Source organism: Melozone crissalis, unplaced genomic scaffold (genome assembly GCF_028551555.1).
Source record: "Melozone crissalis strain CALT ecotype California unplaced genomic scaffold, PUWL_Pcris_2 ptg000029l_1, whole genome shotgun sequence".
NCBI lineage: Eukaryota > Metazoa > Chordata > Aves > Passeriformes > Passerellidae > Melozone > Melozone crissalis.
This window is the reverse complement of record NW_026535807.1, coordinates 874,236-899,497: the sequence shown is the minus strand read 5'-3', so window position 1 is coordinate 899,497 and position 25,262 is coordinate 874,236. Positions and strand designations below refer to the sequence as shown.

Sequence of the window (25,262 nt, the reverse complement as noted above, 5' to 3'; positions counted from 1 at the left end):
GGCACACTGGTGTTTGCCATTTATCCCAAATTCCCCTGAGCAGGGGTGGTGCCAAGGCCAGCAGGGCCCCATGGCATCTGCTCCTTTTGGGAGAGCTCACACTGTGAGATCCCTGCCAAGTGGGACAATTTGGGAGAGCTGGACAGCACTGCTCGTGCCCTTGGGTTCATTCTGACTGGGGAAAGCAGAGCGTGTAAAACTGGTCAGGTTCTGAACTCGCTGGCACGGAGACTTTCAGTCTCCATTTAAAATGGAGTTTATTTTTAAAGCTCAGCGGTGTTTGCTTTTAAAGGGGAAAAGAAAGGTTGCAGAAAGTCCAGGTTGTGATAATTGCAAAACAAATGTTTTATGTGAGTCAGAGAAAAACTTGGGGGTTTTTATTCTCCTTTATTCTCTTCCAGCCTTTCCTGTTCACTGTTTCCCTCCTCCCCATGGAACAATGGTTCTGTTCCAGTGAGCCTTTGGAGCAGCTGGCCCAGCAGAGCTCCTTTGCCTTCAGGCAGCTGCAGCTCAGCTCCTCTCTCAAAAACCAGGGAAAACAAGGCTGGCCTGCCTTGTGAGGGGCTCAGGAGCTGGGTTTCACATTCCCAAGCAGCAGTTTGCTTTTCCCTGCTTCTCTCTGGGTCTGCTTTGCCCTGGGATGAGGAGGATGTGCCGGGTCTTGAGCCTCCTCCTCCTCCTCTGGGTCCTTCACCCTCCAACTCCTTCTCCAGTGCTTCAATTACAGGACTTTTAAAGCTGGGTTTTAAAGCCTGTCTGTGAATCTCCCCCTTGTCCTGCTGCCTTTTAATTAACTCATCCCCACTGCTGGTTTTTATTAAGAGCTCTGATACGTTATTAATTAACGCTCTGTGCGCTGTGGTGAGCAGGTTGGTATCAAAGATGCTGTAAAAGATGAAAGCGATTACTGCTGAGAAACAAAATAATTAAGGCAAAAGTTGCGTTTTCATCTGCCAGCAACAACCAGAATGTCAGTGGAGATGGGAGATGGGATTTTTTTAAATTCTTTTTTTTCTAAAACAAACTGGACAGCTGTAGTACAGTAGTTGTGCTAAAAGTGGGCATTTTTGGTCTGGCTGAGGGTACCCGTGGCTGTGCTGATGCTCTTTGCTGTGTTCTCTGGGTGTTTATGAGAAGTCTCTCTCACAGACTTTGAGGTTTCGCAGTTTGTGTCTGTCCATCTGTTTGGGGGTGGGCCCTTGAAGGAACAGGGGTTTTCCTGCACAGTGTGGGCTTTGCCAATATCTCAGCTTTGGCTGTTCCTGTTCCATGTAAGTGATTGCAGTGGAAGCATTTTCCCCCAGTAGCCCTCAAGCTGCAAAATCAAAAAGAATCTCAGCCCTTCAGTGAGATAAACCTGCCCAGTACACTGCCAGCACCTTCTGCCTCTCAGCCCATTGTTTTGGGGTTTATTCATCAGTTCAGGCTCGTTCAGCTTGCTGTTGTCTCCTGTTTTAATTCCTTTTCGTCCTTCCACTGCCCATTTCTTTGCTTGTCTGGCCGTTCTGCAGTGGGTTGGGCACAGTCTGTGTAACCCCTGACCCCCCCAGGTCAGGCAGTGCTGTCAGAGCAGGAATTGCTCTGGATCAGAGCAGGAATTGCACGGATCCCTCTGGATCTGGCCCTGGGTGCTGGAAGGGCAGTGATTCCTGGGGGAGTCCCTCCCTCCCAGGCTCCCTTTGGGCTCTGTGGGCTCTGTGGCATCTCCTGTCCCCCCCTGAGCATCCCTTTGTGCTCTGCCCCTGGCACAGGTGGGCTCTGCATCGCCCAGTCCCTGAAGATCCCCCAGGAGCGCAAGGACAAGAGCATCGACTTCGACCGCATCATCCGGCAGCTGCTGGAGACGCCCAACGCCAGGGCCATCGTCATCTTCGCCCACGACGAGGACATCAGGTGAGCCTGGGCCAGGGAAAGGTCTGTGCTGGGAATCGCATCAGATCTGGGGAGCTGGGAATGGGGGACAGCACCAGGCACTGCTGGCACGTGAGATATGGGGAGCTGGGAATGGGAACCAGGACCTGGGAGCTTTTCCTGGAGCTTTTCCAAGCTCCTGCTGGGTGGCAGAGCTGACCTTTCCTCTCAGAGGAATTGCAAACACGCCCCCCCTCTCCAGGCTCGTTCTACTCGGTGGAATTCATTAATTCAGCCTGGTTTATGGCAAATGAAAGTTAATAGTGATAAAGTGACTTGGATGCTCAAGGTTAAACCACATGGAATGGGCTCATAAAATAACACAAAGAATGTTTTATATTTCATTATTCGCTTGCGTATTCTGGGTCCAGAATTTGAAATTGGCTTAAAATTGTGGTGGAATCATCAGTTGCTGAGAGGCCTGGTCCCACAAAACGAGACAAAAAGAATATTGGGAAAAGTTTCAGTAAAGTCAATGGGAAAGCTCTAAGTTTCAGTAGAATCAATAATTCAGTTGTGGGATATTGGGTGAATTTCAAGAGAATGGATCATGGGATGGTTTGGGTTGGGAAGGACCTTTGGAGATCACCCAGTCCCATCCTTCCCTGGGATCAGAGCCCTGGTGATACCGAGTGTCCCAAAGCCCTGAGCTCTGCTGGGGTCAGGAATGTGCTGCTCCTCCTCATCACAGCCCGGTCAGGCTGGAGGAGACCCCTGAGGCCAAGGGGGCAGCCCCTGTGCCAGTGGGACCCCCTGTGCCAGTGCCACCCCCATTCCTGGAGCATCCCCCATGGCAGTGCCCCTGGTGCCACCCCCCCGTTCCCTGCAGCAGCCCCTGTCAGTGCCACCCCATTCCCTGGAGCAGCCCCGTGCCAGTGCCCCCGATGCCAACCCCCCGTTCCTGTAGCAGCCCCCCTGTCAGTGCCCCCGGTGCCAACCCCGCTCTCTCCGCAGGCAGATCCTGGCAGCAGCCAAGAGGGCAGACCAGGTGGGCCATTTCCTGTGGGTGGGCTCCGACACCTGGGGCTCCAAGGTGAGCCCGCTGCTGCAGCAGGAGGACGTGGCCGAGGGAGCCATCACCATCCTGCCCAAGAGAGCCACCATCGAGGGTAAGAGACCTTTCGTGCTGATTAAAACTTCATTCTTCCATCAGTGGTTTCTGTTTAAACTCAGTTTAACTTTTATTTCAGATCAAGCACTATATTTATCCATATTGCTGTGTGCTTCAGAAATAGCCACACCCGTACAGATGTGTGTGTATGGTGAATTTTGGGAAGCTGGTTTTGCTGAACCCCTTTCTTTCTCAGCTTCCCTTGTGCTCCCCAGTGTTTGTAGTCTGATCTCACTTCAGTTTGTTAATCCTGCTGTGCTAAAGATGCTTCAGCATCCACATGGCTTCCTCTGGGCGAGGTTGGTCAGGGTCTGTGTTCTCTGGAGGAAAAGTTATTTCCAGGGGAGGCACTGAGAAACCCAACTGCTCTGCTGGCCCAGTCCTCCAACACGCTGCCCACATTAAAATGGGTTCTGGTGGCTCTACTCCCTGGAAAACCAAATATTTGCATTTTTCCTGCGCCTGCTCTCCCTGCTCATCAGTTATTCCTCTCAGGTAGATCATCTGCTTCATTCTTTTACATTTTTTAGCCCCCCGAGGCACTCTTGGATGTTATTTCTCCGTAAATACAGAAAGTTGACAGACAATGAAGTGGTTTGTTTCTGAAAAGCAGGATATTTTAATAAGCTTTTCCCACTGTCTGTATTCATCCCTGAGGGTTTCTGACACAGAACCAAAAATTCTGTCAACAGTACACAGAAACAAAAACTTCCCACGTTTCTTTGTTTTAAAATATTTTCCTTTTATGTTACGCATTAAACCCCTGATGGGGAGCACGAGGGGGTTTTGGAGGCAGTGAGTGAGGATGGCAGAGTGGGAGAGTTCAGGTGTACAAAGTCAGTTAAATTGCAGGTATGAATATCAGTGTATTTGGTGTACCTGCAAAAAAATTGTGTTTATGGAGCCTGCAAAAATATTTATGGAGCCTGCAAATATCTCCTGGTTGGGTGGGGAAGTGCCTGGGTGCATTTTGCACGTGGGCTGGGGATTGCTGTGGTGCCTAAAGTGCAGTTTGCCTGCAAAGGTGTGTGTGTGCCCGAGGTGTCCTTCAGACACACCTGTGGGGTCTGTGCGTTCCAGAAGGGCTGGGCAGGGTGAGGGGTCCCTGTGAGGATGGGAGCTGTGCTGGGCACATTGAGGTGTCCCTGGGCAGGGTGAGGGGTCCCTGGGCTGGGCAGGGGGCTCCTGCCCGCCCCAGCCAGCTGTCCCCAATGCCATCTGCATGTGCCATCTGCTCCTGCTGCCAGGGCCTGGGGGTGCTCAGAGCTCACCCCAGCGCTGCTGCAGCAGCTCAGCTCCCACGTTCCCCTTTCAGGCTGGTCCCATTTCTGTCCATCCCCAGGAGAGCAGCCAGGGGATGTGTCAGGAACCCCCAGGCTTTGGTGTCCCCATGCCCAGGGAGGCCCTGAGCCCTCTGGGTCGCTGCTTTCCTCAGCCCAGGCTGCTGGAGGCTGTTCTGGTTCCCTTTCTGGCCTTTGAGTTTCATTTGGCCACGGGACCTCACACAGCTCATGAACTCAAACACTCGCTGCGCAGAAAAAAAAGCATTTTTAAATTGTTCTCCACCCCCAGCAGTGAGTTCAAGCCAAAATCCAGGTGTGACGTGCAGGTGTGCTGTGCTTTTACAGCTCTGCATGCAGGTTCCAGCTGGTGCTCCTGCTTGCCTGTCACTCCAGAGGGGCCCCAAGTGTTTGGTATTTGTAGGATCAGGCCCCAGATCCACAGTTATTTGTCTTGGTACTTGATGTCACTCTTGGGACAGAATTTCCTTTGCCACGGTCCCACGGGGGGGATTTAGGAAATCATTAGATGAACTGAATTCATTCATCTTAAGTCAGTCTTAATATAGCCTGATTGTGTTTGATGTAATTATGCTGAAAGGATGAAGTTGCATTTTATTTGCATAATTGCAGTAGACAGTGAGCCAGAGGAGTGCACATGAAAGAGGAATCAGGTGGGGAGCAGCTCCAGAGCCAGCCCAGCCAGGTACAGGGAACCTGAGAGGCTTGAGAGGCTTTCAGAGGAGAAAGAGGAGATTGTATTCATTTATATATTTATTTGTTTGATAGTTCACAGAGCAGCTGTGGCAGCAGGATGATTCTCTGATGCTGGGCCCTGCTCCTTGGTGTTCTGAGCTGGTTCCTCCTCACCCCAGAGGAGATTCCTGTAGGGGGACAGAATATAAGAAAATAAAGATAGTGAGGAAAGTAATCTCACCCCTAAGGAGCTGCAGCTGGGGCAGTTATCAAAGATCAGGAGCAGGCCTGACTTTAACAGGGCACAACTGCACCCATTGAGAAGAAGATGCCATAAAAGAGTGGGGTGGTGTTGAGAAGGGAACTGGAGTCAGTTGGGTGCTGTGTGAAGGAGAGAGTCAGAGCTCTGAGGAGCTGCCTACAAGAAACACCAGGAAGGTGTGGAACTCTTGTGATAAGGAGACAACAGCATGGAACCCTGCAATAAGGTGACAACAGATCCCCAAGCCTCACCCTGAGTCCCAGCAATTGTTTTCATCTCATCTGGGAGGGATGTGCTCACCTTTCCCCCTCTCTGGCCCTGCCCTTGGCTGGGCAGGGGTTTTGTGGGGCTGGGCAGGGATTTTGTGGGGCTGGGCAGTCCCAGCAGGGCTGCACCGAGCCCTGCAGAGCTCTGTTTCCCTCTCCTGTTTCCCTCTCCTGTTTCCCTCTCCTGTTTTCCCCTCCTGTGTTCCCCAGCCAGGCTCCCCCTGCCCTCCCTCAGCAGTGAGTGTGCTCTGGCTGCATGGACTGCAGCCCCTGGGAGAGGGGAGCAGCTGGATAGAGGGTAGGACAGAGATTTGAGCTGAATTATTTACAAAGTCTGGCAAAAGCTTAGCTGATGTGGAGAAAAGCAGTCTTTGCTGTCTGAGCTCAGAGCTGCTGTAACTGAGCGCTGGGATTCAGAGGGATTTCACATTAAAGGTTCATTCCAGAGCCTGGGGATGGGGCTGGAGTTTGGGAAGCTCTGGGCAAGCAGGCTGAGGGATAGCTCAGATCCAGGACAGGGATGAGCCTGTATATTTAAAAATTAAAAACTGCAAGCCAACAAAACTGTCCCAGGAATTCTCTGTTGTTTGTCTTCCAAAGAGATGTGAATCCCATTTTGTTTTCATTTCCACCAAGAGCTGCTTTGCTCCTTTTTTATTTGGGCAGTATGAACTTGGAAAAAGCAATGAAAGAGCGGTGACTTAAGCAAAACTGAGAATGAAATTCTCTCCTTGTTTATGGCTCTGAAGTGTTTTACCCTCACAGCCCCTGAGTGCCAGAGGAAGGAGCTCAGGGTTCATTTTTCCCTGGAATATTCCCTGGGAATGATGTGCTGCCCTCAGCCCTTCCTGCCTCTCCTCATGGGAGCAGGAGGCCAGAGTTTATTGCATAATAATACTTGTAAAAACTTCCCTTTCCATTCCTTCTGTTTGTTTGCAGCCTGGTGCAGGCTCCTTTCCAGCCCTCTGTTGTTCTGCAGCTCTTTCTGTGTCCCTGGGGCGTGAGCCACGTGCTGGGAGAGGAGCTGGGCTGGAAGGATGTGGCTGCAGGGGCTGTGCTGGGGAGGATGCTGGAATTGCCTGTGAATAATGATGAGGCCTAATCAGGGCCCGTGGTGTGGTGCCACAGTGCCCTTGGCACCTGCATGGCACAGGAACAGCCCAGCTCCTCTGTGGCTGGGCAGGGGTGACACCGGGCTGGTGCCACAGTGCCACCTCCCTGGGCTTTCAGTGCTCATTTCCTCTCCAGTGCCACCTCCCTGAGTGTTCAGTGATGATTTCCTTTCCAGTTTGTGTCCTCTGGGTGCCCCCAGTGCCCCCCTGTGCCAGGAGCCCTCAGTCCCCTCGCTGGGTCACAGAGGATGGAGCCCAGATGTGAAGCAGAAATCCTTCTCATCCTCCTTTCCACCTTTGGTTTCCTGCTTCTCTGTTTAGCTACTGCTTCCCAGAGCGTGAATTTCCAAAGGAGAATATCCCAGATCCAATGGGATGAATTGGTTTTGAGGGATTTGGGCAGGTTTACTGTCCCAAAGGCAGGAGGAGGTGAAGCCCCCAGAGCTGGGGCTGCTCTGCTGCCATGGGGCCCTGACCCAGAGCTCTGGGCTCTGTCACAGCAGCTCTCAGGGACACAGCCCTGCTCCAGGTGTTTGTCTTTGCCACCATTGCAAAGCTTGCTCTGAGCACCTCACTTACCCAAGCACAAATGATTCAGTCCAACACTGCAGTGATTTAATTTCATGGGATCCAATTGGTTTGCTTTACCTAAAAAACCTGAAATCCAAACCACACCTGAACTGTCTCTGACCTCCCTGGAATTTCAATGATATTTTTAGTTGTGGCAGTCATTTGAAATGCTGATGTATCAGTCCCAAAGAGGGAATACTTGTCTCGAGTATTGCCACTTGAAATTTTGGGAAGCCACACAGATGTTCATCTCCTCATTATGGAAATAATGTATTTGGTTAATGTGTTGGTGTGAAGAGAGGGGAATACAAATTATCTTGCAACTTGAGGGGTTTGGTTCTGTTTTCAGTGAGTTGAGGTTGCTCAGAGGGAAGAGAAAGCTCTGGGGAGATCTCAGAGATCCTGACCTGAAGGGGCTTGCAGGAGGGCTGGGGAGGGATTTTCTACAGGAGCAGGGGGGACTGGACAACGGAGTGAGGAGGGGAGGTTCAGATGGGATTTTGGGAATGAGGAATTGTTCCTGGCACAGCTGGGGCTGCCCCTGGATCCCTGGCAGTGCCCAAGGCCAGGCTGGACACTGGGGCTGGAGCACCTGGGACAGTGGGAGGTGTCCCTGCCATGGCAGGGGTGGCACTGGGTGGGATTTAGGGTCCCTTCCCATTTTATTATAACTCTTTATTATGAGTTTAACTCTGGAGGTTCAGTGCAGCCAGGCTGGGCAGAGCAGCCCCTTGCACTTTTGTTTTATTATAAATATTTATTACAATTTTAACCTGTTGAGTGTCCCCAGGAGCTGCTGCAGTCTCTGCATCCCAGCAGAGCGGGATCTCTGTATTTTCACCCTGGTTTGAATTATGCAGTGAGTGACTGCAGTTTAGCTGCTTTTAAGGAGAGGCTCGAGCATTTTGTCAGTGGCTGCTGAGCAGGGGGAAAAGCGCTCTCATGTTCTGCATTTTGACCTCCTGCATCTCAGCTTTTGCTGCTCTGCATTATTAAAATGGAACAGGCCATCTGTGGAGCAGCTGCTGCTGAAAGGCTGGGGAGCTGGAACTTGGGAAACCGATGGGAAGGAACATCCAGTGGGTTGGGAGGGACCCCAAATCCCACCCAGCGCCACCCTGCCATGGCAGGGACACCTCCCACTGTCCCAGGTTGATATCCAGCCTGGCCTTGGGCACTGCCAGGGGTCCAGGGCAGCCCCAGCTGCTCTGGTATTTGCTCAACAGCTTTCAGCTCATCTTCAGCTGTGAGGAAAAGGGGTTTTTCACGGATAAAGGTCCTGGCAAAACAAATTGCCCGTTTCCAGCAAGTGGGCAGCTGGAAAGGAAGAATTCCTGGCAGGGTTCTGCTCCAGGAGGTGTTGCTGGAGCTGCCTGGGAATGGAAATGGAGAGACAAACCCAGGGCTTGTGCTGCTGGTGTTGTGCACAGGGGAGCTCCCAGGGAGTGAGAGGTGCCTGAGGGTGCGGGATGCAGAATAATGAGTAACAACAGCCTGGTGTGTGAGCCTTTCCCTGCCAGGGCTGCCCACCCAGCAATGGCTGAGATCTCACCTCAGCTGGGTCCTTTTGTACCGTGGGAATGAGGGCACAGCCAAAATCTGTCTGTCTGTCTGTCTAATTTACCTATCCATCTATCATCTATCTATTTATCTATCTGCCTACCTACCTACGTATCTCCCTCTATCTCCCTGTATCTCCCTGTAATCTGTCTATCCATTTATCTAATCTATCTATCATCTACCTATGTACCTACCTATCTATGTCTGTCTGTCTATCTATCTATCTATCTATCTATCTATCTATTTATTTCCCCATCAGAACAGCCCAAAATCCCAGGTCTGCCCTGAGTGGAACTCCCTCTGTACCTGATTTATGTCATGGACATTAAAGTCAGATGTGGCACTACCTGAAATACCCCTTTGCACAGTCACAATCTGCAATTATTGCAAAAGAAAACAGCTGCAAAGCACTTTCATGGCGTGATGGAAGTTAATGAAATCATTTCTCTTATGGCCTTTTTACCGAGCAAGAAGGTTAAAGCAATATCTGTAGACTGTCTTAACACCACCTCACAGTGTGTGGCTGGGCAGCAGCAGAAAATCTGCAGAGAGACTTGTGTCCTAAAATTGATGCTGTCATTCCCCACCTAACGCTTTTATCCCAGATGTAATGCCAGTAAATGACACTGCCTTGGGTTAAATGCTAGGGAAATTGGAAAAGTGTTTGAGTAGCTGCTTTCAGCTCATTTGGCATCAATAATTATAGCAGGTGATGATTTACTGTGTGGGTAAATAACTGGCTGTCAGTAGTGTGGACATCCTTGGGACTAAATAGAGGAGTAAAAATATCACAAACTGCTCCCCTCCCTGCTGCAGTGAAATTGGGTCAATGTGTTGGATTTGCTCTCACCTGGGCTGCCAATGAGAGCACTCGAGGCCCATGGCAAATGCACCAGGTCAATAATTTTGAGGTTTAATTAGGCTTAATGATTTTCCTTATTAAATAAGCCCTGAGGCCCTGACGCCCCTTGTGACACGTGGAGGGGATGGTTTGTGGTGTGTGCTGGTGCAGTGGCCGAGCAGGGTTTATTTCCTGGCTCTGCTGAGCATCCCTGCTGGTGCTGTCCCTGTCCCTCACCTGGACTCAGGCTTTGGGATCCTGTCCCTCACCTGGACCTGCCCGGGCTTTGGGATCCTGTCCCTGTCCCTCACCTGGATGTCCCCAGCTCCTCCCAGGCTTTGGGATCCTGTCCCTTTCCCCCCTCCAGCTCCCCCCTTTTCCCCTCTGTCTCATCACAATGTGGTCCATGTACGTATTTATCCCGTGGGGGAAAATAAATGAACCCTTTAGGTAGTATCGTCTTTCTACGTGTAAAAATGATGATTTAATCAAATCACAGTGATTTGAAGTAATAAGAGATTCGTTGTAATTTGGAAAATCTCATAAAGGAACTATTTATATCTCTTAGAGGTATTTGCTGAAAAAGTGATTTGCTAAAGTATGAAATATGGGGAGCGTTGGGGAATCACTAAATCTTGTCACAGCAGTGCAGTGCCTGGTCACGAGCAGGGCTGGGAAGTGATGATTGCTGCTCTTGCCTTTCAGCATTCAGTGGGTTTTGTTGGGCCATGGAACCCCAGAGCCCCTGGGCCCAGCAGTGTCAGCTCTGTGGGTGAGCCCAGCACTCTCAGCTCAGCTCTGTGTGGGTGAGCTCCCTGTGTGTTTTCAGTCAGAAAGGTGAAGCACAGCCCCAGGTGTGTGGTTAGAACGTTTGCCTTGTTCACCTGAGCGTTTTTGGGTCAGGTTTGTTCCAAACAAGGCTCTGAAATGAGAGAAGCATTTGAGATTCCCACTGGCACAGGTGGACCTGCAGGACAGCCCTGTGGGACGTGTGGGGACAGTCCTGGCTGCTAAAATCACCCCTGGCAGTGTCCCAGGGCAGGGCTGGAGCAGCCTGGGCAGGGAAAGGTGTCCCTGCCATGGCAGGGTGGCCTGGCTGGGATTTAGGGTGGGATTTAGGCTCCTTCCAGCCCAAACCACCCCAGATCCCAGTTCCCAGGCTGGGAAGGAGGGCAGGGTCTGGGGGTTCTCCAGGACCTTGGCTCCAGGAGCAGCATTCCCAGGAATGGAGTGCACTGCAGGAGAGGGGCTGGACAGGGCTGAGCCTGCAGTGACCAGGGCTTTGTCCAGGGCTTTGTCCAGCCCTGAACCCTCCCACTGTCACCCCCCCACTTGTCCCAGTCAATAGGAGAGAATGGTAAAAAATGTTCCCTTTTTAATAGGGATCCATATTCCTGCCTGTGAATGCAGAGGGATCATTAAAGCAATCAATGGGAATGTTATTATTTGTTATTAAATCTGTAAAGGTTCAGAGTAATTCATATGGAATTCTATTACAGTTTTATCAGGACTCATTGATTTTGCATTATTAAGTTATAGAGCACTTTCCCCAGAAGTCAGTGAGTTTGGCACGTGGGGAGGGTTTATTGCTGCTCTTTCCCTGCCATATGGACATTGTACATCTCAGGAGTGGATATCCCCTTTGAAATGCTCTTTTAATCAGGAGCAAAACCAAACTACACAGGTTTGAAGGAAGCAGTTTTGGTTGTGTGTCCATAAAACCTGGCTGCTTTCTGAATATTCTCCTCAGGGAATTCAATCCTCTAAATGGTAATCACAGAATCACAGAAAGGTTTGGGTAGAGAAGCAATGCTGGCACAGAAATGTTCCTAAATGACTCATTTGTTATCAGTTATCTCCAGCAGGTGTCCCAGGAGTTTTAACCCATTATTCACTCAATCTGTGGCAGGCCCAGGTGAGGTCCCTGCCTCAGGACAAGCAGAGCAGGGAGGGCTGGGGTCTCTGCCAGCCCAGGTCTCTTTTCCTGCACTTTGGTCCATTTAACTGTGAGAAGGTTTCATCCCCAGCTGCAGTCCCCACTGCAGGGCTGGGCAGTGGTGTGGAGCTCAGAGTGCCCCCAGGTACTCACAGAGCTGCAGCCCAGCCCTGAGGGTTCTCCCAGCCCAATTTGTGGTTTCCTTGCCTTTCCCATGGGCTGCTTCAGGCTGGGGCTGTGCTCTGACACCCTCCTGCTGCCTCTCCTGGAGGAGGGACCTGCCTTGGCTTTAACAAACTGCATTGTCTGGGGAGGCTGCAGGTGCAGTGTGAGTGAGCTTCCAGCCTGTCTCTGGCAGGGCTCAGTGCTGCTGTTTGTTCCTGGCTGCTCTTTGGGGTGCCTGGGCTGTCCCTGGGGCTGGGCAGCGTTCAGAGCAGCAGCCTCAGCCCTGGCAGGGCGCAGCCTGGAGCTGGGTCACTGGCACAGGGAGAACAGGCGTTGACCCCGTTCCCGTCTCCTCTCCAGTTTGCAAGCAGCTGCCTTTGTGCTATTTTTGCCCTGCTGGAAGGGCTGCCGTGCTCGTTTCCCGTGCCAGATGGGTTTCCTGAGTCTCAGCTCCACCCTGTGCTGTGCCAGCCCCTGTGGCTCTCCCCAGCAGGGAAACCCTTGGCTGCAGGGCCAGGGAGGCTCCCCCGTGCATGGGAGGTGCATCTGCAGCCCTTCCTCACTGCAGAGCCCTGGATGGGGCTGGGGCTGTGAGAGCTCATCCTGGCACTCTCCTCTGCAGTGCCGGAGCAGCTGCAGTGCCCAAACATCCTGTGAGATGCCCTCCGCAGTGGGACTGCACCTGCAGGATGGCAGATCATTCACTCCAGAGCTCCTCTGGGCACAGGCAGCATTCTCAATCCTCCCCACCCCTGCTCTGCCTCATCCTGTTTCAGATTTGGGTATTTGAGCTCCTCCACAACTCCCTTAGTGAAGGAGAAGCTCCTGTTGTGCTGGGCTGCAGGCTGGGGTGCCCTGGGGAGCAGGCACAGCTCTGCTCTGCCCACTGCAGCCACAGCCAGGTGAGCCCAGCACAGGTGAGAGGTGAGGTGTGCCCTGGTGGGGCTGGCACAGAGCTCCAGAGGGACCGCTGGCCCTGGGAGGGCACAGCAGGGAACCAGCAGGGAATGGGGGGCAGGAGCAGGGCTGAGGCACCAGGGCAGGGTCAGTGCCAGGCTGCAGCTCCCAGGGCACAGCAGCCAGGCCCCAGTGTGTGTGCCAGGCTCCCAGGGCACAGCAGCCAGGCCCCAGGGTCTGTGCCAGGCACAGCAGCCAGGCCCCAGTGTGTGTGCCAGGCTCCCAGGGCACAGCAGCCAGGCCCCAGTGTGTGTGCCAGGCACAGCAGCCAGGCCCCAGTGTGTGTGCCAGGCTCCCAGGGCACAGCAGCCAGGCCCCAGCCCTGCCCTCTCCCCCTGCAGGCTTTGACACCTACTTCACCTCTCGCACCCTGGAGAACAACAGGAGGAACGTGTGGTTTGCAGAGTACTGGGAGGAGAACTTCAACTGCAAGCTGACCATCACTGGCTCCAAGAAGGAGGATTCGGACAGGAAATGCACAGGTAAGGAATGGATCCTTCCTCTCCTCCTGCCCTGGGAACGGGCCACCAGCAGGGCTTTGGTTTGAGTGAGGGGCAGCTGGAGGGGTTGGGTGGTTTGTTTTAGGTGGAGGATGGAACAATTTAGGAAGGAATTCTTCCCCTGGCAGGGTGGGCAGCCCTGGCACAGGTGCCCAGAGCAGCTGGGGCTGCCCCTGGATCCCTGGCAGTGCCCAAGGCCAGGCTGGACACTGGGGCTGGAGCACCTGGGACAGTGGGAGGTGTCCCTGCCATGGCAGGGGTGGCACTGGGGGGGATTTAGGGTCCCTTCCAACCCAAACCATTCTGGGATACCATGATTGGGGGCTGTGTGTGCAGGGTGTGCTGGCAGGGAGCACCAGGAGGGCATCTGCAGGGCCCTGTGAGTGTGTGCAGGCTGGGCTGTCCCTGTCCCCAGGAGGGCTCTGGAGCTGTTCCCAGCTGTTCTCACACAGGAGTTGATGTGGAGGAGCCTGCAGGGCCGTGTGTGCAGGGCCGTGTGTGCAGGGCCGTGTGTGCAGGGCCGTGTGTGCAGGGTGTGCTGGCACGGAGCTCCAGAGGGGTATTGGCAGAGCCCTGTGTGTCCGTGCAGGCTGGGCTGTCCCTGTCCCCAGCAGGGCTCTGTGCTGCTGCTGGGATGGATGAACGCTGAGATGTTTCTGCCAGCTGCCGAATTGCACCTTGTGCACATGAGAGCTGCCTGCTTGATACCGTGAGCCGGCACAATCTTTAAATTAAATCTCTTGTTAATGATGACTATCACCAGGCTCTCAGCAGCACCATTGTGCCAGACCCTTTGAAGATGTGTTTAATTCTTCAGGAGCTGAAGCAGGCTCTGAACTCATCTCGCGCGAGCGCCGATGGAGTGGGATTTTGATGTCTGCCTGTGTGAATTATATGCCATAAAAATCGTCCTAGAGATACTATTTATTCCTCCTAACACGTCCCCTCTGTTGTGTGGTGATAACAATGAGAGCAGGGGGATCAGCTGAAGGAGAGGCGCTGGGAACAGGCACGTCTCGAGATGAAGGAGGGAGACCAGCAGCTCTCAAACCTGCATCTCACTGCTGCTGTCTGAAAGGATGGAACAAGTGGGATTCTTCTCTCTGTTCTCAGCACTCTGGGTTGGAGCTGTTTCCCTGCCTTTGTTGCAGCTGTTCTGCTGTCAGGATGTGCCTGAAGCCGGCCCCTGCTCCGTCTCTCAGGAATCAGGATGAGGAGCACTCCAGCCTCGAGTGGGAAGGGGGAGTTAAACTGCTTCTCATCCCCTTCAAATACATCCTTTGGAGGCAAAAAATGCTCGTGTCAACACACTGCCTTTGTGTTTCATCTTCTCCTGCCATCCCGAGGTACTCACTGCAAACCCGTGGGACAGAAGTGTGTTCTGAAATCACGCTGTGCTCGAGTGTCCCAGCTGCTCCTCTGCTGAGGGAAACCGTGCTGCTGTGGGGCTCCTGCACATCCCCGGGCTAAAAACCAACAGAAAAGAACCTTCTTCTCAAAGGGGAGCAGGAATGGTGCAGCTCTCAAAGAGGAGCAGGAATGGTGCAGTTCTCAATGATCAGAAATGGTGCAGATCTCAAAGAGGAGCAGAAATGGTGCAGTTCTCAGAGAGGAGCAGAAACGGTGCCATTCTCATTGATCAGAAATGGTGCAGTTCTCAGAGATGATCAGAAATGGTGCAGTTCTCAAAGAGAAACAGAAATGGTGCAGTTCTCAATGATCAGAAATGGTGCAGTTCTCAATGAGGAGCAGAAACGGTGCAGTTCTCAATGATCAGAAATGGTGAAGTTCTCAAAGAAGATCAGAAATAATGCAGTTCTCAATGATCAGAACTGGTGCAGATGGGGTTTGTTTTTACTTCCCATGGTTTTGCTCTGGCAGCACAGAGGGGCGCGTGGTTTCCTGCTGCCCCCATGTTTTAGGCTGGTTCTCCAGCCCTCCCTCCATGGGACCCCAGGATGCCCAGACAGGGGCTGGGGGGTCTCTCCTGCCCCTTCCCCAGAGGCACCCACAGCGCTGCTCCTGCTGCTTCCATCTGGAGCAACTCGGTGCCTTTTGGGAGCTTCCTTCTCCTGCAGAGTAATTAATAATTGAATTTCTGTACTCCCATCACACAGGAGCTGCTCCTGGAGCCTGGGGTAAAACCTTCTGCCTGACTTCTTCAGCTCAGCCTTGGAGGGGGAAATATTCCCCACAATAGTGTTGAAGTTGGAATTAAAATTGTGCCCATCACCTTTGGTTTATTCTGGCCTGAAAATGGACTCTGGGCCTGATTTGCTGCTCATTGCAACAGGGTGACACAAACTGGAGGGAGCACTCTTCAGCCAGGCCTATTGATCTGGATATTTGCTGGTTTTTTTGAAGTCTGAACAATATTTGGTCCACAACATTTCATAATCATAATATTTGCTCTGCAGGCTCTTTGCTGCTTCAGATTTGGGTTCAATTTATAATTGCAGTAGAATCTCTTTAGGAGGCACCTCAAGCTGTGTTTTGGTGAAGGACAGCACACTCCCAGCTGTAAATTCAGATAATTTTGGGGTGAGCAGTTACATTTGGCTCCACATCTGGAGTAACTGTGCACAGCTGATGTTTCATACCCAGCTGAGGGGCTGTTCCAGCACAGGGAAGCATCCTTGTTCTTGGAAATTCTAGTGAGATTTAAAAACCTTTACTGTTTTCATGTTTGGACACCGTTACATTGCTCTGGGTTTTTCCAGGTGTGTTTTGCTTGGGTTCCTCTCCAGATCTCTCCACTGCTGCAGGTTTTCGCCCTCCTGTGTGTGTGCCCAGCCGTGCTTCTGGATCTTGCTGTGGCTTAGCAGTGCTGGTTGTGTGCAGCATTTCAATGCCAGATCCCCTCCCCTGGCATCCCTTCCTGCTGCATTGCTCATTTGGTTACAGAGCTGAAGCCACTTAAAAGCATTTTCCTTGTCAGGGCTTGAAACCCTGATAAGTTCTGTAATCAATGAGAGGAGTGAATAATGAAAAGGATCCTGCCTGGAACTTCACCAGCTGGAAACTCGCTTGTTCTGCTCCCTTGTTTGCAGGATTGCGGGGTTTCTAGAGGAGCTGAGATGTAAAACTCGGTGCCTCAACCATCATGGAATCCTGGAATGGTTTGGGTTGGAAGGGACCTTAAATCCCACCCAGTGCCTTGGCAGGGACACCTGCCACTGCCCCAGGTGCTCCGAGCCCTGTCCAGCCTGGCCTTGGGCACTGCCAGGGATCCAGGGGACATTTTCAGGCGAAAGGTGACGGGAGCATCCCGAGGTGCCGTTAATTGCCCGTTAATTAGCCGCTAATTGCCGGCGCGTTCCTCAGTTCTCCGCGGCCCCGTCGGTGGCTTCTCTGAAGCGACTCTTCCTTCCCTTGATCTGGCTTTGATTTCAATTAGAGCCCGGGATTTGCAGCAGAACAAGCACCAGGTTTAATACCGGCTGTGCCTTGCTTTGAGCTCCGGGGCCTCGGGGCCGGGCTTGGGAGCGGCTCCGGGATCTCCCTCCGGGCTCTGGGGCTCCCTCCGGGCTCGGCATCCGCGGCGGGCCCGGGCAGGATTTGTTTCCTGGATTATGGAGAGTGATTCGCGAGCAGAGCCGGTGATTCTGGTAGCAGTGACTGAGGTTTGGTTGTGTTTTAATCGATAACGCTGCAGCCCAGCGTTTCACGGTCCCGGCTGGAGGCGCAGCTCCTTCAGGCTCTGCAGCGCTGTCCCTCTGTCCCCGAGTGTCACCGTGTGCCCCACAGGGCAGCGCTGTCCCTCTGTCCCCGAGTGTCACCGTGTGCCCCACAGGGCAGCGCTGTCCCTCTGTCCCCGAGTGTCACCGTGTGCCCCACAGGGCAGCGCTGTCCCTCTGTCCCCGAGTGTCACCGTGTCCCAGGGCAGCGCTGTCCCTCTGTCCCCGAGTGTCACCGTGTGCCCCACAGGGCAGCGCTGTCCCTCTGTCCCTGAGTGCCGCCGTGTCCCCGCAGGGCAGGAGCGCATCGGGAAGGACTCGCACTACGAGCAGGAGGGGAAGGTGCAGTTCGTGATCGATGCCGTGTACGCCATGGCCCACGCCCTGCACCACATGAACCGCGACCTGTGCGCCGACAGCGCCGGGCTGTGCCCCGAGATGGAGCACGCCGGGGGCAAGCGGCTGCTCAAGTACATCCGCAGCGTCAACTTCAACGGTGAGACGCGGCCCGGAACCTGCTGACACCCCCGTCACCTACTGATGTCCCTCGGTCCCCGACTGCCATCCCTTGGTCACCTGCTGACCCCCTCCCCATCACCTGTTAAAACCCCCCCATTACCTGCTGACCCCCTCCCCATCACCTACTGACCACTCCTGTCACCTACTGACACTCCCACTTCCTTATTGACACTCCCTGTCACCTCCTGACCCCCTCTGTCCCCTGCTGACCCCTCTCCATGGGGCTGGGGTTGGCAGGGGTTGCTCTGGGTGCAGATCCTGCTCCCCGGTGCTCCAGGGGATTTCCCTGGGTGCAGGGTGGGGCAGGGGGAGCTCTGTGCTGCTGTGTGTGATAGGAACAGCATGGCCTGCTCTGCTGCTGCTCCCAGTGTCCCCATCCCCAGAGCTGGCCATCCTCCTGCTGGGGAGCAGCTCTGCTGGTCCTGAGCTGGGACCCCCCTGCTGGCCCTGCTTTGGGGGGTCCTTGCCCTCCTTGCAGAGGTGCTGCCATCAATGCAGCCAGGCTGTGATGGAGAGAGGCTGGATGTGAGTGAGGAGCTCAGTGTGCGTTTTGTGATCATCTCCTGGAGGACAAAAGGCCCAAAATGTGGAGGATGTTAAACCTCAAGTGCTCAGCCAGTGAAATTGTGGAAGTTGTGAAGTGCAGCTGTGTTTTTGCCAGTGCAAAGCTGGGGATGCTGTGCATGGGAGCCCCTCGGGTGCCCCAGCTGCCATGGATGTGCCCTGAGTACAAACTCCTGGCTGGTGACACCTGTGTCACTCCTGGCCTCCTCTCCATCATTCATTCCTCACCTTGCAGTGATTAAGAGATGGAAGCCCTGCAACTTCAGTCAGGCTGTGTCTGGGTTTGAGGGCTTCCTGCAGGTGTCAGTGCCCTGTGTCTGTGTGGGGAGAAGCAGCTCCTTTGTTGGGAACTGAATTAAATTGTCACAGCTCTGCACGAGCAAGAGGCTGCAGCCTGGAGACTGACACAGGTTCTGAACTGCTCAGTGGGCTCAGCAGAACCTGGGAAATCTTAACAGGAAGAAAATAAATCCTAAATGATCAAACGCCGGTTAAATAACGACATGTTTTAATGACTGGAAGATCAAGGGTTATTTCTGAAACGCCCGTTTCCTCTCTGCCATGAGGTTCTCATACATCGCTTTTAATTAATTTCATTATTTCATGCAAGGAGCCCGAGCTGAGGCTGGATGGCTGCTGTGATGCAAAGCAGGACTGACAGACCCTGCAGACAGGTGGCACAGAGAGGGCTCCAGAGCCTCACCCAGATGTTAAGGAGGGCCGGCCCTGCAGAGCAGAGCCCTGGCTGGAGCCCAATTACTGCAGCTTCAAAGGGAGCAGAGGGACACTCGTGCCTGCCCCGGGGTCAGCAGCGCTGCCTCCCCAGCTGCTGCATGGATCCCACCTCCCCTGGGGCTGAGCTATTCCAGCACAGGCTGTGAGCAGGGTGTGCTCCTGCCTGCCCTGTTCTGAGCCATGGTGAGCTGGGACTGTGCCTGTGGGGTCCCTGCAGGCCCCCAGCCCATGGTGCTGTGCCTGTGGGGTCCCTGCAGGCCCCCAGCCCATGGTGCTGTGCCTGTGGGGTCCCTGCAGGCCCCCAGCCCATGGTGCTGTGCCTGTGGGGTCCCTGCAGGCCCCCAGCCCATGGTGCTGTGCCTGTGGGGTCCCTGCAGGCCCCCAGCCCATGGTGCTGTGCCTGTGGGGTCCCTTTAGGCCCCCAGCCCATGGTGCTGTGCCCCCTTGCTGCCCCCACGGCCACCCCAGGTCCCTTTCAGTGCCTTTGCTGGGGTTTGGGGTGCCTGTGGTGTGTTCTTGGCTGTGTCCCCCGAGGGTTTGTCAGTTTGTCCCTGCACTGGCTTTGGGGTGGCTGTGACAGTGGTGTCCATCCTCCATCTGCCTCCCAACCAGCAGCCCTGGACCAGCCCTGCACCTTCCTGCCTGTGTCTGTTGCATTTGGGGGGCTCACCTGAGCTCCTGCCATTCCAGGTGTCCCTTTCTTGTCAGCTCTGACAAAGCTGAGCCTAACTCACCCTAAGCAGCCCTAAGAGTGGTGATCAGCCAAATCCCACTGAGCACTTTGCTGCCTTTCCTGAGGAGCCAAGGAATTACAGCCATTGCTGATTGACTCTGAGTGTTTCCACTCTGATGTATTCTGGCTGCATGAATCTGTAATGACAATTAAATATCTGCCTGGTGCTCGCAAGGAACCAGCCAGGAGAGATTTCAGTGGGAGATTTTCTGTACCAGCCTTTGAACTGAATTTGTATCTGATCTCAGAGGATTGTAGGAGAGACAGGAAACAATTTACCAGGGCTGGAATGGAGACTATGCTAATTCACTCCTTCAAATCTTTTTTTCACTCCCCGGAATTCAATGAAGAATGGGAATCATGAAGAAAACGATAATCTTAAAGTTCAGTGCTACAACAGGAGAGATTTTTCATTGCTTTAGGGAAAAAAAGTTAGGAGGAGGAAGCTTTGAATATAGATATGCTGGAGGATTGCCATAATCTTCAATCTTGACACAATATTACTCTACCCCACCGCAGCCTATTTTAATATGTCTGGAAATAAATGTCACCCTGGAAGGTGCTGCTGGAGCTGTGAGGAAATGAGGCAGTGCTTTGGTTCTCCTCCTGGGAGGGTTCCCAGCAGGGCTGTGCTGATTAAATGCAGGTGTCTGCCCTGCTGAGAGCTCACCTGGGGCTCAGGTGTCAGGGCGGCTCCAGGCTCTGCCAGCACAGGAAGGGTTGGGGCTCTCTTGCCCTGCACTTGCCTGTGTTTGTCACTGGAGTGACTGGTATTATCTACCATTTATTAAATGGTATTATTTACCATTTACATGGTAAATCAAGTGAATTCAGGGTCCTGCTCTGGGTCTGCCCAGGACACTCCTGTGGTAGTGCCACAGAGCCTGGCTCAGGGAGTGCACAAGGAGTGCACAAGGAGTGCTGTTACTGGATAAGAGTGCACAAGAAGTGCCTTTCCCAGGTACGGGAGTGCACAAGGAATGCTCTTCCCTGATCAGGGACTGCACAAGGAGTGATTTTCTTGGATCAGGGAGTGCACCAGGAGTGCTGTTCCCAAGGCTGCTCTGTCCTCTCCCACCCCATAACAGTGGAGGAGGATGCTCATGGTTCCTGTTTCTGGATGTTGGTCAAGACTCACCAGACCCAGGCTGGCTTCTGACAGCAGCATCTCTCAGAAGTAAATGGGCCATTTTCTGGAGGGGGGAAAGCAGCATTTAGAGGCTGCATTCACAGGAGTGGTTTCACAGAACTCCCTGAGGACAGGGAGATGGGAAGCAGGAAGAAAAGCCTCCTGCTGTTTCTGGCCTTGGGCAGAGCAGGGTGAGGCAGGGCTCACAGCTCACCTGGCCCTGCTGTGTTTGTTACAGGCAGCAGGGTAGGGCAGGGATGGTGGCTCTGTGGGACAGGGCTGGGCGGTGGCAGTGTCTCAAAGTGTCCCCTTTGGATGGCTGAGGGATGGTGGCCTCGGCCTGGGACGTGTTTCCTGTGTGAAAGCTGAAAGACTGGGTAAAGCTTTGGTGCTGGGTGGTTGGATTTTGTCTGGTTTCCTTCCCCAGGCAGTGCTGGCACTCCAGTGATGTTCAACAAGAACGGGGATGCCCCGGGGCGCTACGACATCTTCCAGTTCCACAGCAGCAACACCAGCACGCCTGGCTACCGCCTGGTGGGGCAGTGGACAGACGACCTGCAGCTCAACGTGAGTCCCCTGCTCTTGGCTATGGGAGCTGGGACCTTGGCTATGGGCTCTACAACCAGCAGGGACCTTGGCTGTGGGCACCCAAACCAGCAGAAACCTTTGCTGTGGGCTCTATAACCATCAGGGACCTTTGCTGTGGGCTCTATAACCATCAGGGACCTTTGCTATGGGATCTATAACCAGCTGGGACCTTGGCTATGGGCACCCAAACCAGCAGAGACCTTTGCTGTGGGCTCTATAACCAGCAGGGACCTTGGCTATGTCCTCACAGCCCCACACCGGGGATTCTGCAGAGTCTCCCTCTCCCCTCTCCTGCAACCTTCCCCCTGTACCCAGAGAGCCAGAGCTCCTCAGACTGACACAGACACGAGGTGTTCATGTAAATTTTATTGCTGCTGCGTGGCTGCAGTCCCCAGGTGCCAGCTTGGGAAATGGAGCTGTGGTTTGTTTCGTTTGAAACCACTGAGCTTTCACTTGCAGATGCTTTTTGGTTTTCCTTGTCTTTGGAAAGCTGGAATGAAATATGTTTGGAGTGAGTCACTTCTCCAGTGGTGTTTTTAACCCTGTGGATGAGGTGAGCATCCCTTTGTGGGATGATGCCTAAAGGAAAGCTGGCACGTAGGAGCAGGTTCTCAAATGCACTTTGATGCTTACCAGAAAATCCTCAGGGCTGGTGGGTGGGAGAGCTGGAGACCGTGTCAGCCTCATCCCCTGAGCCTGGCCCGTGCCCTGGCTGGCTGCAGGGACCCTGCTGGCTCTGGGCACTTTGCCTCAGTCCTGGGGCAGGGTTCCAGCTTTACCTTGTGCCTGGCCTGTGCCCTGCTGGCTGCAGGATCCCTGTGGAGCATTACCAACAAGGAGGATCAAGGCATTGCTGGGTATTTGTGGAACAAGGGTTTCCTCCCTCAGTCAGCCCTCCCAGCCCAGGGACGTGGGGAGTTCTTGGTGTGCTGGGGCCCCTCCTGTGCCCCTGCTGCCACATCTCCTCTGCAAGGGGGACAGGACAGGCTGTGGGACATGGCCCAGCCCTGACACCCTCCAGAGGTGGCCAGGACACGCTGGGGTGACACAGGAGGGGGACCCCAGGGTGCCCCAGGGGTGCTCCCAGCCCGGACCCTCTCTGGACCCGGTGTCACATCTGGGGCTGGCCCTGTGACCTGTGGGGACACCTGAGCTGCCCCAGCCCTTTGTGCCTGGGCTGCCCACAGGGGTCACAGCCACCCCCTGGCATGGAACCAAAGCCCCCACACTTCCTGTTTTTAATGTTTCCATGGCTTTATTAACCCAAGTAATTAATGTGGGTCACTGAGGGCCCACTCTTGGAGGCTGACCACACACAATATTTCACTCTCCTTGAATTTTGGCCCATTTTTATTTTCTGTTTTTGATTTGCTCTTTCAGTGCTTTTCAACTTTTGATGTTCTATATAAGGAAACCTATATTAACTTGCAATTTACAGTTCTTTTAGCAAAAAATATTAATATTTTATTAAGCAAGTCCTTCTTTATGTAAACTGCACATCCTGATCCATTAAAATTTAAAGCTAAATTAATGGAGCTTGATTTGTATTCCTGTTGTTGTGTTAAATGCTTCCATAAAAAGATCTCTCTCCTCACCCCCGTAGCCTCATGGCCACAGGGTCATAGCAGTAGCTGAGATTCTCTCACTGACTTCCCTTCTAATCACTCAAGTGTCCCAGTTTCTCACACAAATATATATCTAAGACAGTCCCTTTTGTATTATTGGATTATTTCTTACAATAATAAGGACAATCGTGGAGTCTAGAGAAGCCAAGGATTCCTGGAAATAACCAAAATAAATTCTATTAAATACATCCCAGGGAAAGCTACCAGAGGATGCGATTTGTCCTCAGTAATTATTGTGGCAATAACTCTTCGGGGGATGTTTCCCAGTCCTTATTTTCAAATACAACACCAGAGGGGAGAGCCAGGGGTGTTTGGTGCAGGTTGGAGGGGGCAGCTCTGCCCTGGTGCTTTGTGGCCCAGGGCTTTGTCCCTGGGGGCAGCCCTGGTGTGTCTGCATCCCCTGGGCGTGGGGAAGGCTCTGCACACCCCACAGGTAAGGAAGGACCCTGCACATCCAGGGGGCAGGAACTGCAGGACACCGGCTCGGTGAGTAAAGATTTTCTTCTTTCTCATCATCCTCATTCCAGGAAGGAACAGAAATGTTTCACTGTGGGATTGCTCTGCAGGCTCTTGTGGGTGCCTTCAACAAGGTCATCTTCCCGTTCACGGTACTTAATTCTCTGGAGTAATCTGGAGAGCTGAACCAGATTTTTCCATGTTAGATTGCAGAGTAACTTCTGTTTTAGTTTTGTCTCTCGTGCTTGTGTTAGCAGACAGACTGAGGAGAGCTTTAGCAACTTCCTTGGGACTCCTCAAATCTGCTCTGTGTTCTTGTTGCTGATGAACCTGGCTGTATTAATTACCTGGGGCTGTCTGTATCTCAGGCCAGATAACAGAACCTTTGATGACTTTTCACTGCAGCAAACCTGGGACACAGCAATTGGTGTGAGGGCAGAGCAATCACCCCTTTTCCTCCGCCTGCTTGGCAGCAGCCAGCCCAGCGGAGCTGTGCCCAGCGCCCAGGGCACGGTTCAGTGGCAGCTTTGGCTGTGTTTCAGTGTCCAGGCAAGGATAAAATGAGCGGATGCCCGATTTCACTGGCCTTGGCCATGGCAGTGCTCTGCTCTCCCTGCAGCAGGGCTGTGATGCTGAGGTGTGCCCCCCCATCTCTCACCCCTGGGGGCCAGGTGAGGGCTGTGCCAAGCTCTGCCAGCCCCCGTCACTGCTGCAGGCTGATTTGGGGTGCAGTGTTTGTGGCTGACACCCTCCTGCCCTGGATTCAGGCTCGGAGCTTGGCCGGCTCCATCCCTGCTGCAGCACAGCTCCTGTGGGAGGCAGAGACTCACCTGGTGCCCTTGGGCTGGAGAGACAGAGATCCCCTGGCCACAGGAGAGCTGGGCTTTAAGCCAGGCCTGGCTCTGGGAGGCTGCTCTCCGTGCCCAGGGCAGCTCCAGCCTCTCCAGAGCTGCTTGGACTGGCTGGAGCTTTGCTGTTTGAAATGCAGAGGTGCTGCTGGAGGGGAGGAGCCAGTGTGCCCTGGGGAGGGTGAGGAGTGCTGGGTTTGGGCTGGTTTGCTTTTCCAGTGGCTCGTTTCAGTTTGTTAGGATGGGTTTTCCTTTGTGCCTGGGGCTTGTGTGGTTCCAGCAGCAGCAGGAAAGGGGAGCTTGGCTGAGGGCAGCGTGGCCAGGGGACAGGTCTTTGGGGCTGCTGGACAAGGGGCACTGGAGGAGTGTGCGGAGCTGCCTGAGCGGCTCCCATCCATTGCTGGCTCCAAAAATGCAGCTTCTCCTGCTTGGAGGTGCCTGACACAAACACAAACACATCTCTCCTGGAGGAACTGGTGTGCCTGAAGGAGGAGGAAATGGATGGCTCCTAGAGGAAGCACAGGTTCTCCTGGGAAATTTGGGGATATTGCTTCTCTTCCTGCAGGTACAGTTAACTCAGCAGCTCCCAGGTTCATTATGTTTTCCCATCCCATTCCCTGTGCAAGGATCCCAGAACTGCCAAAATCAATACGCGAAGGGAACGTTCCCTGTGAAACTGTTGAACCTGCTCTTTCCAGGTGCTGGGGCTGCAGAGACCTGGCTGGGCTGCTGCCCGTGGACATGAACTGCTCCTGGGGTCAGTGGGGTGCAGGGATCTCCCATCCCTGGGCTGCTGGGACCCTGTCCCACGGGCTGGAGGGGCTGGGAGATGGATGGGATTGATGATGATCAGTGTGGTTCCATGGGCCTGCTCTCCTCCTCAACCCCTAAGGATGTGGTGTGGGCCCCTGGATAATTAATTCCCTGCCCCTGGATAATTCCCTGCCCCTGGATAACTCCCTGTTCCCTGTGCAGGCAGCTGGGAGCTGCTCTTTGCCATGAGGAGCAGAGTGTGAGATAAAGCCCTGCTTGGAATCAGGAACACTGACACAGGATGGAAATTCCACCCTCCAATCCTTTTTTCCCCACAAACAGAAGCACATTGAGTAACTCTGTAATCCTCTGTGCAATTTATGTGAAACCTGCTCACTTCAACACCTCCTGAATCTGTTTGGGCTCAGGCTAATCAATTTACATGCCATAAACATCTCTGTTAGGGAG

General features: G+C 53.5%; 1 protein-coding gene across 5 annotated transcripts in view; it reads left to right on the top strand.

The window, feature by feature from the left end:
- GRM7 (glutamate metabotropic receptor 7) overlaps positions 1-25,262 on the top strand; it is a 168,912-nt gene that overhangs the window by 95,538 nt on the left and 48,112 nt on the right. For all 5 annotated transcript variants that reach the window (XM_054281306.1, XM_054281307.1, XM_054281305.1 and 2 more), the window contains exons 3-7: positions 1,752-1,893; positions 2,866-3,020; positions 13,009-13,149; positions 17,140-17,340; positions 20,952-21,091. In XM_054281306.1, coding sequence (XP_054137281.1) covers positions 1,752-1,893; positions 2,866-3,020; positions 13,009-13,149; positions 17,140-17,340; positions 20,952-21,091 — 779 coding nt within the window. The remainder of the gene's footprint in view (positions 1-1,751; positions 1,894-2,865; positions 3,021-13,008; positions 13,150-17,139; positions 17,341-20,951; positions 21,092-25,262) is intronic.